This window comes from Trachurus trachurus (genome assembly GCF_905171665.1).
Source record: "Trachurus trachurus genome assembly, chromosome: 7".
NCBI lineage: Eukaryota > Metazoa > Chordata > Actinopteri > Carangiformes > Carangidae > Trachurus > Trachurus trachurus.
In genome coordinates, this window is record NC_139901.1 from 16,098,920 (window position 1) to 16,112,921 (window position 14,002).

General features: G+C 42.6%; 1 protein-coding gene across 3 annotated transcripts in view; it reads right to left on the reverse strand.

Moving 5' to 3' along the window:
* kazna (kazrin, periplakin interacting protein a) overlaps positions 1-13,679 on the reverse strand; it is a 114,930-nt gene extending 101,251 nt beyond the window's left edge. For all 3 annotated transcript variants that reach the window (XM_083974745.1, XM_083974747.1, XM_083974746.1), the window contains exon 1: positions 13,090-13,679. In XM_083974745.1, coding sequence (XP_083830871.1) covers positions 13,090-13,264 — 175 coding nt within the window. In that variant the 5' untranslated portion in view covers positions 13,265-13,679. The remainder of the gene's footprint in view (positions 1-13,089) is intronic.
* Between the last annotated feature and the right edge of the window lie 323 nt (positions 13,680-14,002).

A 14,002-nucleotide genomic window follows, 5' to 3' on the forward strand; every position in this document is an offset into this window, starting at 1 on the left:
ACACCCATGTGTTTAAAGGTTAAATTCCTTGAGGCTACACTGTATACCGCTGGGTAGCTCAAACCAATGCATCACAGTCTATAAGATCGTCCTCCTGTGTATTTTTCTCCTGTCCAAAACTGGCCAAGAAAAAAAAGAACATCTGTTTTCAGCTTTGTGACAATGAACTTTCCAGCTAATCCATGGGGCTTTTAAATTTGTTTATTTAGCCTCCGTAGTAGGAGAATTTCACTTGGCTGTCAGGAGTGTGGATGTGAGCCAGGCATGATGATGGGTGAGTTGGATGTCCCCCTGGCCAATCAAATGAGTTGGGTTGCGCTCTTAAGATGGCACTCTCTCAAGCAACCCAAGGCACAAACAGAGATAAAACTGCTCAATTTGTCCTTTTTAGATTGCAATTAAATTGGACCCAACTAGTAGAAAATGGTAGCAGCAAATGGAGATCTTGATTAGAGTATCTACATTAATTTAGAGCCAATACAGTAAATATACAATATTTTCAGACCGACACATTCCACTGTGTAGCGTTAGCGTAGCGATTAATTCACTGAACCTCGTCAAATTTAGGCAACTCTGTGTTAAACAAAATTGCTTTGACAAACCCATTTCTAAGAAGTGTAGTTAATATCCAGCAGCTTCAGGCTCCATTCAATGGCTGAACAGCTTCTGCACAGATTGCTGTATACTGTACCGTAGTTATTCTGATGGAAAGAACAGTGCAGCAAATCTGACACTGCAGGTTTGTGGGCATTTCGGAAGCACAAAATGCATCAGCAGATAAAATATGACTTTCAATTCATTTTTCATATGAGGTAATAGAGGCAGAAAGCCAAAATATATATGTGGAAAAACTAATGAAGTAGGGGATGAAGAGTATGGGCAGTGTTTTTTTTTTTTCCGCCCTGTTATAGAAGGGCAGGTCCTCTCATACACAAAGACATCACTTTTCACTCTGCGTATGCATCTGTCTGTTTACAGCCATTAATGTAAGTAATGCTCTCCTCCTTCAGCATGACGCCTGGGCTGTGATGACACACACATCTGCTCTCCGCCACCCTCACCCCTCCCACCCTCTGCCCACTCCACCCACTGTGTCAGTCCTCCTCATATGTCAACCTCACACTGGCACTGCCCCTTCCTATCCACTGCAGGCTTTATCCAATTTGTCAGGTTTGGCACACACATGACTCAAGACGCCTCCCTTCCTCCTCCACCAGCCATGCCCACTCTCTCTCTCTCTCTCTCTCTCTCTCTCTCCCTCATCGCGCTGCTGTCTGTGCCAGTGGGCATCACGGTACCTGATGGTGGGGCCCACCTGTCACCATTTGTGACATCCAGGCTTGCCCAGTCTGCCTCTCCAGCCCAGCAGGCACCAGCTGGCCGGACAGCCTGCGTACTGATAGATGGACAGTTATGGGCTGCATGATCACTCATATTCACAACAGATAGGTCTGACTAACTGACTAGCGCAAAACAGAATCAGCAATAAGTCTATGTTAGCTGATAGCTGTTACAGACAGGAGGGAAGCGGAGGTAAGAAAGCAAGAAATAGATAAAAAAAAAAAAAGAACAGCACCTTTGTGAATCTGTGCATATATGTATTCATATTTTTTTTTGTGCTTTGCTTTCTTCCATCCAGAGATACATTGCATTAGTGGTGCACTCCTAGGATCTCCAGATAGACAATGTTTCAAACTTTGGTTTGATTTATCATGTGGAAACTTTGAAACAGGCATTACCTAGACAGCTGTTAGATAATAACACAGCAGATGCACTCCCTCCTTAGTACACACCAAACCATGTTTCCACATCCATACTTTGGCTCCCTATCCTCTTCCTCAAGAGTAAGACAAGCAATTACTGATTTTCTCCCTGTTTTCTCACTTTCAACAAGTATCCCTTTGTTACATCAACTCAGCTAAATTATGCACCTTTGTGTAGCTTGTGTAGCTCTGGTCTCGGGTGTAAAGCTGAAACTACTAAATATTCATTCCAAAAGTTCTCTTGTAACCATTGACTCCTACAAAGTGAAGGGAAGTTATCAAAGCTCAAAAGCATGAACGATATTTAAGAACATCATTCAAAGCAGCAGGTCAAACATAAAATGTGGGAGGTGGACTGGAGTGTTTAATACTTGGATAGCTATGTTACTGTCAGCCATGCATGAGTACCTCTACACTCCCGCTGAACCTTCACAATGAATGCCACTGTCTGAGGCCAAGACCATAACATCCTTTTCAAACAGCAATGTAACAATTTCAAGGCAATGTCCCGCAAAAACTTTGAAACACCTTCACAAATCCCTTGACTGGTCCCTCTGAGCTGGAGGAAACTGTCCGACAGATCCAACATCCAGCTCTGTTTGCCAGCTCCAGAATGGTTGCAGAGAGAAATCTGACCCAGGACCAGTCCAGTACATATGTCTGAAATTGCTCTGAGGCAAGGCAATGCCTCTGCAGAGCTATGCAGTAATTCTATTCGGCTATACCTACACCCAAAATATCCTTATCATCTTGGGTTGCACACACCATGTACCACCCAGCTCAGATCCAAAATTAACACCGTGCAGACCTGAGGATGAGCACTGCTCTGCAATGTCATCAATAGAACCATTACTTCTTTCCAGTTTAATTATCTAAACATGGTAAGATTCTACAGCATGTCATGGTTTAATGCGAAGGGTCATTGCTATCAACTGCTGACGAGCAAATCAAGCACTTATTTGAAAACGTACAACTTTCAGCACACCTAATTAAGACCTGTGGAGAAATAAAACAGAGATAAATCTTCATTTATGCTCCATCTCCACACAGTGCTGCAGCACTAGCCAGCCAAACAAACAAACGCAGTACACAACATCATCCTAACAGAAACAGAAGAAAACTTGCATCCTTTCCGATCCTACCACTTTCAGAAATGAACAGAGTAAATGTCATTTCATCATTGCCGCTGCCACGGCCGATCGTCTGACTGCACCTCGTTGCGAATAATTGCTGACAAAATCTTACGAAGCCCCGCAGTGGACCCCCCTCCTCATCTCCAGTCCCCGTCACATCACATCATTCAAAAACCACTGGGGGGCTCCGTGCCTGACGAGTACACACTTTCCTCATCTCCAATCTCAGCCTATTAGGAGTCATTCTCTGGGGCTGAGCAGAGCAGACCTATCAGCTTCAGATTTCCCATCCATTGTAATTGCAGCATAGACCCATATATATTCTGCTGCTCTAATTTCCCCATTTTATTTCCCTTTATGATCACTGGATCACTGGCAACGATATAGTTACAAATGATTTTCGCCCACGTTATTATGTGGAACAAGTCGGTCCTGATATGTTTGAGCTGGGGCCTGTGGCAAACAGAAAATGAAGGCTATCTCCAGACTAATGGGGAATCTTAGTGGATGCAGTATAAAAACAATGATGCCCACCACCCACCATCATCCACTAATGAAGCTTTCCATCAAATTAATGAGAGTTTTAATCATTGTTCACAGTAGTCTGTCCACATGGTGCACTCCCCATTACACTGGCCTGTCACCTTCATGGAGCTATAGAATATTCAAAGTCCTCTCTTCAATGTCTGTCTGTTGGAAACCGAAGGTTTGACAAAAACCCTTTCTACTCCCCATTTTCTCACTCTCCACATCCACACCATGCAGCTCAGCATTTCAACTTCATGGCAACCGAATATATGCAATGTCACTGATTACGGAGCGCGCTCTCGTGCCATCTGCTGTTGTGCGTGAGGGCGCTGTTAGCATCAGTTTTGAGAAAAGACAGGCCGAAGGACAGAGGGCACCATAAATTTACATACTTCAGTGCTTTAACTCATTAATGCATACTGTGACCAACACAAAACGTCAAATACACTACAGACCTGACCTACACAACTGCTATGAAGGGCATCACACTGTCTATTCACTTAGAGAGAAATAAATAATATATGTCTGAAGTTGTCTGGATGGGGTTAATTACTATTAGGAGTGTCAAACAAAGGAAGTGCTAGTGTGTACAGGCCTGTTGGTGGCTGATGACTACCTTGGAAACACTCAACTCTCCAGCTCAATGAGTTATGACAAGGCCAAAGAGACATGTGTGGGTGTGTACATGTGTGTGGCAGCACTATAAATACACACCTAGATTATGGTTAATATACACATATGAGAAACCGCATCATATATTTCAGACATACAGTATGTTATATGGTAATCATCATCTGATTCACAAGGTTCTCTCGCCCGGCTGATGAGTGCATGTACATGTACATGAATGACCTTTAAGCATATGGTTACAGACTAACATCACTCATCATTAACTTCCTTTATAGACAAGTAATTGCTACCTCCAACCACATGTTCAGGTTTCAGCCTTATTAATTATGCCAACATGGGTTTTTTCCAGTTGAAATAGAACCTGCAGTGGGTGGTTGAGTCTCTCTAAACTTGGGGATTCATTAGGAAACTTACAGCCGTCGACGGCAGCAGACGAGCTAAATGAAGGTTTGCCAAAGGCGATTGTGCCATTTCAAAAATTGTGTTGCACTTTTGAAGACTGCGCTGATAAGTATCCATCTGTTGGGTAACTCTGTCAAATAAATGACCATAAAAAGGTGCCATAAACATGAAACCTGAGGACGACTATCATTTTTCCTTCACACAACTCATTAAGTTTCTCATTGCTATAGACAGAGAGGGATTCAAAAGCCATCTCCATCCACAAAAAAAACAAAAAAAAACGCTAATGAGATTTGGTGCCATTTTCACAGCTTGAGGTAATTCATGGCAGTCCTTTATTTGACTCCATTAGCCTGTTATATCATTCCTGTATTTTTCTTTTCTTCTTTGTTTTCCAGCCACCAAACTGATGTGCTGCACCAAATGCCTCTCTGAATGACAGCAGCTTTACCTATCCCTCTTCATCAAATCAGTGAAAAGGAGTGTGAAAGGGTCCAAAGTGGCGTGATGGGATGTTGCAAAATGTCAGGTTTTCTCGACATTGTTGCAAGCAGAAAAAAGACAGCAGGGGAAATGCAATTCATGAAAGAACCTGTAATCTGTTTGAGGACATTCTACGCTTGATTGACTCGACTGGGATTTTGACAGGACAACAGCTTAACAATAAAAGAAGACAACAGTTGAAATGATATTGCTTAAGGCCTTGACGCAGCAAAGGCAGTGATCAGATGTTGGGTGCATTGACGGGTGAAAATCTGGTCAGAAACTTAAGGAAAATTCCTCAGCATGAAAAACACAGCTTGGTTTCCAAAAATGCCACCCCATGCTATTCTATATACAAAATACAGCTGTAGTCACATATCATGGTAAATGGTAAATGGTCTGTATTTTATATAGCGCTTTTCCATCTGAACGATACCCAAAGCGCTTTACAGTACATACGTACATCACATTCACCCATTCACACACTGATGGTGGAAGCTGCCATGCAAGGCGCTGACCACGACCCATCAGGAGCAAGGTGGGTAAGGTGTCTTCCCCAAGGACACTACGGCAGCAACCGGGACAGAGCGGGATTCGAACCATCATTGGACGACCCGCTCTACCACCTGAGCCACTGCCGCCCCATCATACATAAGTGGCTATTTGTGTAATAGGTGGTTCCATCAAAACTTGCCCCAATGCAGTGATATGTATTCATAAACATTAGTGCAGTATAATGCAACTAACCAAGCACTCAAATGGCACTCTTAGCAAGAAAGCAGTGACATTTGAAGCAACTCCACAGAAGTTCATGTCAAAGATTGCTTTTTGCATACATTACCCTAATTGAAGAGGACATTATGTGAAAGCCTGCTGACATTTTGAAATAGCTGAGATATAAAGTGTCTTTCATAATTATGCAAATGCTGTCTTTATTCCATGCTGTGTCTTAAAGTTATGAATCAGCTGTGAGTTCTTGCTTATGAAACAGTTCTAATAATAATCTTTTTATTTATTTATTACTGACTGATAGTTTTGCAGATAAGATGCTGAAATCAGATCCTCTTCATGTTAAAGAAGCTACGGGGGGCGGTGTGGGGGGGCGGTGTTTAGCTCAGTTGGTAGAGCACCCACCCCATGTGTTGATGCTACACTGCAGGCGGCCCCGGTTCGAATCCCGCATCGAGCGGCCCTTTCCTGCATGTCATTCCCCCCTCTCTGCCTGCCCATTTCCTGTCTCTCTCTCGACTGTGCTTTCAAAAGCCTTTAAAAAAAAAAAGAAGAGGCTACTTATGGGACCAAAACTGATTGCAGCATGTCCCATATATAAGTGCAGGTTCAGGCGATGGTTACTGTGGGAATTAGAGGTGCATATCAAAATGGACACAGGAAGAATACAAATGTCATTGTTAATGAAGCATTCACTATGTGCAAAGAGACTCTGTGATATGCTGACAATTGAATGTTAACGCTGTACAAAGAATGACAAAGCCCCACCAAGCAGAGAGTATCTGCACTCACGCATAAAAATTGCAATCGCAGAGCAAAGTCATTTCACTGAAATGCCATGTTACCTTAGTGAGCCTGAGGTGTGATGCCAAGGTAAGTCACTATTGGGAACAGGCTGCATGTGCCTTATTGCTACACATCGAGTAAAACAGAAGGTTCTTGAACATTTCCACAACAGTTTTTTAACTCCCCGGTGCACACATGCCCTCAAGAGGAGGCCGAAATGCGCTGCCCTCTCTTCCATTGTGAGACGCCAATGGATTTTACCACACAGCTGGTGAAGAAATGCTGAGGCCTTTTGCTTTTGGTTTCAAAATCATGTATTGATGAATGGCTGGCCATCACAAGACTGCAGTGTTGTGGCCGGTCTGAGAGAGGTGTGGGTTATCCTATTTGCTGTGAAATATGAGTTAAACCAAATAAAAACACCCACTACCTCATGCTGTGCAGATGCTGGTTGAAAGTACAGGCAGATTTTTTTAATTTTTTTTATTCCGATTCAAATCCTGGGTAGTAATAAAATCATAAGCAGTCTGTCGAGGTTGCTCTTCTCTTCACCTTTAAAGAAGCAACTACTTTCTAAGCAAATAGCCTCCCAATATCCGTAATCCTGTTTAATATCTAATGTCAATGGCCAAGCAGGATCTTCGTGAACGGAATTACAGATAACCACTGAACTGTAGTCTCAGTGGCATTTGACATGCAGAACTTGTCTGCTCATTAATGATATATAGAGACAGCAAATTCTCTGTGCTAAATGATATAATGGGCCTCACTCACTTTTGATCTTCCAGACAACACAGCCCAGAAAATTAATACATTTTAGTATTTTTTAATTATCATGAGGGCAAAATCTATGTTTAACTGAAAAGATTTCTCCGGCATTACGTAAACCCTTTTGATGAGCTTCAGATAGAAAAGCATGCCCTTTGTGTTGAGATGGCAATGCTGCCGATAATGTTGTAAATGCTTGACCAACCACACTTGGTTCAAACACTGTTGCTCTCCACTATACGAGAATGGATGAGTCATTAAAACCAAAAGGGACTGACCTTCTCTCATAACCTTTGAATGCTGAATAAATAAACATTATCATCCTTCATGAGAAGTAACGAACAATCGGCCACAGAAAAACATCCTATGTTTCACTCCAAAGTTTAATAAGAATATTAGCATATTTTCAAACTCGGATGCACAGCAAACGGATGTTGACGTTAATGATGTTTGACTAAGAATGGACAAGTGCTATATAAACAAGGCTGCTTATGACTAAGACAGTACATTCAGTAAGTTGAATTACACTGCTTGCTTCTACTTTCACCATCACCATTTCTCCGAGGTAATGAAGACAAAGGAGTAGCTGTCAAGAAGTTTTACACCCTGTTTAGATGTATGGTAATTTAAGCACCCAGATCAAATCAAAATGAATGAATTTATTATGAATAAATGAATGCGCAATTATGACTGGAAAACAAAAACACATAACCACAATGTCCCCAGATGGCCTTTACATAGATAAATAAGATTTCCCTCTACCACTGTTCACCCGCTTTCTCTCATAGCAGAGGATTTTATTTTGGCTGGACAAAGTATGAGTAAGTTTAACATGTTTCCAACCAATGTCCCCGATTTTCGGGGACGTTTGGTTAGGCCGTCCTGTCCCCGGTTAAAGTTGTCCCTGCACTGGCATCTGTTTTGTTGTTGTTTTTGTTTTATCTTTGGCTTTGGTTCTTACAGCTCTAATGTTAAATGCTGGAGACTGAAATAATAAACAGCTCAAGCAGCCTTAACAGAGGTGGCTATTCTTTAACAGTAGCATTTGTTGATGCTATTTAGTCTGGCTGATGCATGTGTAGCTAGAAGTGACTAGGTTGGAGCTTTAACTTGAGTTGGGACTACCATAACTTTTTATTGGCTACTAATTTGCTTTAATACACATTGTCAAAATACAAACATGTTATTGCCCCTGTAATATGATTTTATAATGATAACATTTGAATTTTGTCCACGCACTGAAAATGTCTCCGATTTTCATTTCAGAAATCTGGTCACTTTAGTGTACAGTCACCATGAATTAGGAAGGTTACTGAGAGTAGGTGTTTGTTTTTTTCATACAAATAACATAGTCTTGTTAAATGAGCATTAATGTAAAATTATTTGTCCTGGTACAGAACAACATCTGAGTGAGAGTTTTCCTAAATTCCAGTTAAGATTTAGCCTAGCTTTTTTTTTAAAATCAGAGACGTTTTAAAGGAAAGGGAGGAAATATAGTGTTAAATTAGGCTAACTGATTAATATTTAATAGGTAGCTTGATTATTCTAGTAACTTTTTTAGCTATTGCTAGTTCCAGTGGTGTGCTGTCAGAATCAACAAGGCAACAGTGATTGACCTGTTAGAGCTAAAGGTATCAATAAGTACGATGCTGAAGTGGAAGTGATATCTCTCTCTACATCTCAGGACAGCATTCTGTCCAACAAAGGATCTGATGTTGTCTGTTTGCATTCATCTTGTAATTTACTGTCTTCTTGTGGCTACAGTAGACTATTGTCTGTGGAAGCTAGCTTGACTCTCTGCCATTGTATCTACTGATTCTGTGCATTTCTGTGGGTTAGGAGACAGTGTCCTGTTGACAAATGATCAAGAGGAGGGCGAGAGCAGCATTTTGTTTGTATATGTGCATAGAGGACAATCCTGGGGGTCTTTGACAGCTGACTAGCTATAGCAAGCAAAAGACAAGTGCGCCTGTGAAGATGTCCTTGATTCAGCTCCAACTGTTTTGAGATCAGTTATGTTGTAAGTATTATTGCACAAACACACTACACTACACTATTACTTTAAAGGTCTTCCTTCATGTAAAGAGTAAACAAGCAAATTGCACCATGATTGATCATCTCAAATCAATATAAATTGTATTATTGTAATCACCTTGGTAAACCTGTGCAATAACACACGTGTGTTATGTATTCATAAAGCTTTTAGTAAACTCTTTTGCAAGGAAAGCTTTCACAGACATATTCAGTTACTTCACATCTACAGCTAACTTATTAATATAATCCTCAAACTTTTAACGCTCTTCTGCTTTTTAGTGATTACGTTACAGTACTGTACATTCCTTTCTCTTAATCAGGGTTTAGGATTCTCTGTAGTAGATCAGTAGTAACATGAAAATATAGGACTCAACATAACTGGTGTGTTCATTTAATGGTAACAATGCAGATGATGGCAATAGAGGGTATTTTTTAAGCTATTTTTTCTCTATACTGTAGATTTGATATGTTCACTGACACTTTGAAGGATTGATCCTAATACTTCTTCAGCAGGGGAAGATGTCCAGGCAGAGTCTAGCAGGAGAAAGACTGTCAGAACAGGAAAGACAGGCAGCTCTACATCACAAGACAAGACAGTAAAAAGTTCAAGACTTTTTACTGCTGTCGTGAAAAGGTAAGTTTTAGTCTTGTACGTTTCCATCGCTGCTGAATCACACAGTGAGATCGTATTCGTGGGCAGTGGGTAGTTGGTAGTTGGTTTGTCTGTTCTTTTTATTTTCACTTAGATCTTTTTTATTTAATCTTTATCTAATCTTTATCATTGAGATTAAAATCTCTCTTCTAAGAGATATCTGAGAACAAGCAGCAGGAGCAACAAAGAAAACACAAATACAGAACAGAAGAAACTATAAAACAAAGAATTGACAAAAACATTTGCAATAGTTGTGACAGACCACAAACAATAAAGATTTAAAGAATTGTGTGTCTGAGTCTGACACAGCTAACACTCAAACTCCTGTCTCCACTAACACTGCTCTGACATTTACCCAACACCGTTTTATATGATCAGTCATGATTCATGGATCCTGCACTTTCTCTAAAATTGCTGTTGACTTTTGACTGATACATCAACTTGAATAGAGTAGAGACTGCAACGGTAAAGCAGCAAATAGCAACAGTCAGTGGTGGTTGTGCCAGAATGAAACAAGGTAACCAGAGTCGCTGCAGCATGCATAACTCAGGTTTGATTATTTGTCACACACGAACTGGAGACTGCACGTTCCACCGGTATGTAGCTGTATGAAACAGTCTGTAGGAACCATTTATGCAATGAGAACAGGAGCTTGAGATTATTATTATTGGAAACCTTAAAACAGTTAAATATAAGACCTTTCAAAAATCCCTCTAGCTAAAGGTCACCACAGAGAAACATATGGCAGAATGAGCACCAGTATGGGCTTCTCATTCACCCCACTAATTCCCAGAGTGGAGCTGGACGTGACATACTCTCCTATTCACAAAGAGAAAATGAGAGTGGCACAAACTGGGGCCACAGTCAGAAGTTTTGGGCTCGTTTTATGGCTGCTCAGCATTTCTCTATTTAAACAGCCCCACAGTGCCACAATAAAGCTAAATGTGGTTCTGTTCAAATCCGCGGGGAAGCTCATGAACAACCATACCGCATCAGAGAATAGACAAGGTATAAAATGGTCTATAGAGATGTGGAGGCAGGCCGGGCTCGTATGTGTGTTTAAGGGACTGGTGTGAGCATAATGCTGCAAACACCTCGCCACGAACTACAACAAAAAGACAACACAATAGGTGCTCTCATTTATTCATAACTGCTACAAGTGCTGGGATGAGTGCAATATGCAAATGCAAACCCCTAGGCAGTAGAAATGCAATTAAGGTAAGCTAGCCTGCTAGCAAGGTTATTGCTGCTGGAAGTGAATGCCATGTGGCACCCCCCAACAAAGCCCCCCCTCAAGACTCCCACTCTGCCGGCTACGCAATGAACCAGCGACCCTTAGCACACCTCCCTTCCCAACACAGCCACTGGTGATAAATTACCTAATCCCCTAGTATCCCCAGTCATTTCTATTATACACCCCTGACTTGTTAGGAACAGCAGGGAAGAGAGAAAGGGGGTTGAAAGAAGACAGTGGAGGTGGGTGTAAATGGGGGGGGGGGGGGGGGGGGGACTCAGTGACAGAGACACAATGACAAGGGGAATATATACAGGCCAAACAAAAGCTGGAATCAGCAACTGTAATCTTCAGTATCAAAAGGACATATGTGTGTGTATTTTTTTGATGTTGGAAAAAGGGGCACTCAGAACCACTTAGAGCTGTATTTCAAGACAATTATGTCAGACAAAATCCATCCAGATAGATCTACAGATAGGTGTCAGCTTCTGAGGCTGTATCGTTTCAAAAACATTGCTTACACTGTGAGAATTGACAAGTCAGAAAATCTTCTTCTGCACTCTTTGTGATGCTGATGCGAGTTTTATGAATCTTCTCCACGGATGAATGTGATTCCTCCACTGCACATGCACATCCCCGGCATCATTTCAGCTCAGCAGAGACGCAGCTACCGGGGACAATGACATCAGTGCTCAAACCTTCCCAGAGGAATGCTTGTCGTCACTCACACTGGCAAACACACTGCTATGGAAACAGCAGGAGTGTGAGCCTGCATTAGGGTTAAAAGGATACCGCACACACTCACACGCGCGCTCACACAAACAGAGAGAAATAACTGCAAAACAAAGAGACAGGGCCAGTCCATTGAAAACAATGCTGACACATGACCAAACTGTTCCTGAGCAGCTGTGTAAGGTGGTCCGCGTTCACATTTTCCTTTTTCAAAAAGAACTACAGAGGTCAACTGAGGACTAAAGGACTCTGTCATTGTAAAGGGAAAGTTAGCCAACAGCTTTTTTTTTTCCTGTGAATGTACCAGAGAGGAAACACAGCAGACCTATTACTGAGCTTGATCTCGGAAGTATCTGAAAGAGATGTGGTTTCAGAGAACAGCGCAAGCCAAAGCCAAGATGGAACATATCCTATCAGACAGTTCGCTGTGCCAGCTGACTGCTATGGAAACAGCAAGTGTGAGAGTATGTGTGTGCCAGGAGTTGAAAGGACATGGCAACGCAGGAGCACAAATACCACTTGTGATTATGCTGCCCACCATGCTTATGCATGCATGCATGTTCGCAAATGCAAATACGCACATCTGTTCCCTATCTATATGTCAAACCGAGTGTAAAAAAAGTTGAAAAGGGACAAACAGAGCAGCTGCAGCACGCACACACACACACACACACACACACACACACACACACACAGCATTCTAGAGACTGGGCAGCCATTCAAACAGCTCTCGGTAACAGTAACCCACAGCAACCCTAAAACCAGCCCCCTTTCCCTTCCTCCTCAAGAGACACAGATCCATTGCCCAGTTAAGGGAGTACCGAATGAACTAGCAGACAGAGTGCCCGGGAGTGAAAAGAGGCTGTAACTTTACCCACTCTGCCCTTCCTAAATACCCCCCCTCGTAAAGGTTCAGGAGGTTAATTATTCAACATGAGAGGGGATTTGTGGGAGAACCGAGAGTGGACGCAAACCCCTCACTTCTTTTGTTCAATTCATCCACTCACTCACTTTTCAAATATGCACTTATTCCCATGGATGGAGGCGTGTGCGAGCCGGAGCTCTTCCATCACACACAACAACACATGTATACTTTAAGCGCACATCACAACATTATACACAGCTGCACTGGAGTGTACTCATCCTTCTCCACACGTGCACAGCTGCTCAGCACACACTTAATTTCACTCCACTCTCTCCGAGCGGCTCTCTTACCGTTGTGGTTGTGCTGCAGGGTCTCGACCATGCTGGCCGAGGAGTCGGTTGCCCCCAGCTCGGCCAGTCTGCGGCTGGTGGCGCTCAGCTCTGACCGCAGGTTGGTCACTTCCTGGCTGGCCGACTGGATGGCCCCATCGATGCGCTGGGCCAACTGCTTGTTGTCATCCATCATTTTCAGGATTTTTGCCTGAGGAGGAGAGGGGAATCCAGACAAGGTGTCATGCTGACAAGTTGACCATTTCCCACAGAGGAAGGTGTCACCAAAACAAATCCCTCCTTCTTTGCCTGCTGTCCTCGCTCCTTTTTTATGACAAAGCCAAGTTAAATCCTCAAAGCAGTTTCTCCTGTTTGTTAAAGAGAGGCATCCGGCTCAGGGGTTATGTGTATCTGCTGGAAGGAGTGCACACGCTGGAGATAGTGTATGTATGGTGGGAGTGTGTCAGTGTGTGAGCATGCCTGTGTGTCTGTGTGTGTGTGTGTGTGTGTGTCCGAGAGTTCCGTAACAGCATGAGTGTGTGTGTGTGTGTGTGTGTGTGTATGTGTGAGAGAGCCAGCACTGCCCCCATGAAATGTGCTACCCGCAGCTGACTGTTGAAAGGACACAGAGCATTGAGAGATGACAAGCACCTTTTTAAATGGACTGTACCATTTGTAGTGGAAGTCGGGGGGGGGGCTGGTTGCTGAGCTAGACCATATAAGCACATGGAAGTCAGAGGTCCTGAGCACAGCTGCTTTCAGGAGATAGGGTTGTAAGATTCTGGGATTGTGCAGTTGAACTGACACATGAGAAATTTCTTTAAGCCTTTAAAAATAACTTCAGTAAAAAAACAGCGGCTCTTTCTCTCTCCTTGTAGCGACTGTTTCTCTCTTTGTGGACTTGTGAACAAAGGGAATGAAATCATTAGTTTGA